Raw genomic sequence first — 1783 nt, forward strand, 5'->3', positions numbered from 1 at the left:
GATATGGACAACATATTGCCTCGGCAGAGGTGCCAGTCCTGATGCTCCGTCAGCCGTTAGATTTGGGATGCGATCGTAAGATTTTAGTTTGATAAAGCACACTGTTTACCAGATCACGATATACTGCTACAAGTGTCAGTATAATCTTCATCTTGGTGCAGACTTGTAGCTGCACTTGAGTCTGACTCACTTTCAGTTTCGCTTGGTCGCCAACAAACACAACTCCGCGCTTTAGCTGACTCGCAATGCCGTACATTCCCCGACACGCCTCCATACTTTTCTTCGTGGTTTTCGCTGTCGCGTTAACGCAAAACTGCTTCACCCATGCTGCATCTGCCGTTACGGGCACGCCTCCAGGCTTCGCAACCGGAACTACGGGTGGTGGCAATGGTAAACCTGTGTATCCCACAACAATCAAAGAACTCGCTTCGTATCTTGGCGACAATCTACCTCGCGTCGTCGTTCTGAAACAACAATTCAACTTTATTAAGACTGAGGGATCAACTACGGAGAAAGGGTGTCGCCCCAAGAACAACCTCGACTGCATCGACAAAAAGAACGGCTTTCAAGGGCAAGACGCCATCCAGCCAAGCTTCAGCAAGTGTGACGGCTCTACTGTTAATGTGACGTACGACAAGGCAGCCATCACCCCTCTCATTATTGGCAGTAACAAGACTCTGGTGGGCGAGGGTACCAAGGGTGTCCTGAACGGCAAGGGGATCATGGTCACAGGCAGCAACGTCATCGTCCAGAACATCCACATCACCAACTTGAATCCGCACGTGGTGTGGGGCGGTGACGCTATCACCATCAGAGGAAATGGTAACACCGCACCGAAAGGTATTTGGATCGACCACGTGAAGGTCTCCAGTGTCGGCCGTCAGATGGTGGTCATCAACTTCTCCGGCTCCACTGGGGTTACGATCAGTAATTCAGACTTCGATGGCACTACCAAGGGTGTAGGATAATGCGTCCTAAGACACGTCCTAAAGTGTCCTATTTGTCCTAAATTTTACAGGGAGATTTTGGAGATGTGTCCTAAAAAGCGACTAATCCTTCGCTACAGAATATTATAATTTGTGTCCTCCATATTGTCCTAAAACTCAAATATTAACTTTCTTCTGGACCTTCTACTTAAAATTACATAAGCGTTACTTAATACACACATTAGCGTTACTTACTGTCCTAAGGCACACTACCAGCCATTTATCAATCTCCACCACGGCAGCTAAGCACCATGGACCATCGCGGCTACTCCTTCTGCATCAAGCGCTCGTGTCCTGAAACAAGCACGGTTTACTACGTCTGCAAGCGGTTCCGCAAAGGATGCAAGGCTAAGCTAACTGTCCGATCAGGTGCAGTTGTAGCAGACGGGGTTCTACATACGTGCGACGAGGCGGTGCCACAAGTCATTGATGTGCGCAGCGAAATGCGCCTAGAGCTACAGCGACGCAGCGTCAGCAACATGGCTACCCCTCCACCAGTTGTCTGGCAAGAGGTGTACGACGGGATCAAGCGCCGCCATGCTGCCGACGACGCCACGCTCACTATCATTCCATGCGCACCTGCCGTCTCTATAGTGAAGCAGACACGCAAGGAGTGTACGGGCGGTGATGTGTACGAGGCCATACTTTCTCAATCAGTACGCTGTGTAAGCGACAAGGACCCCAGGTCCTTTCTACAGTTTAGTGTGGCGTACTCACACAGACGACCACCGGAATCCATCGCATGATCGGTTTGGGCACCCTGATTTGGGTCTGATACTGCGGTATCCGAAGATTAC

At 50.3% G+C, this 1783-nt stretch overlaps 1 protein-coding gene across 1 annotated transcript; it reads left to right on the top strand.

The window, feature by feature from the left end:
• Nucleotides 1-245: 245 nt before the first annotated feature.
• Nucleotides 246-968, top strand: PITG_21499 (pectin lyase, putative; the record flags this gene model as incomplete). The annotated part of the gene is made up of 1 exon (XM_002894763.1): nucleotides 246-968. The coding sequence occupies one exon, from the start codon at nucleotides 246-248 to the stop codon at nucleotides 966-968; it is 723 nt and encodes a 240-aa protein (XP_002894809.1).
• Between the last annotated feature and the right edge of the window lie 815 nt (nucleotides 969-1783).

The sequence above is a fragment of the Phytophthora infestans genome, genomic scaffold (genome assembly GCF_000142945.1).
Source record: "Phytophthora infestans T30-4 supercont1.499 genomic scaffold, whole genome shotgun sequence".
NCBI classification, from domain to species: Eukaryota; Oomycota; class Peronosporomycetes; order Peronosporales; family Peronosporaceae; genus Phytophthora; species Phytophthora infestans.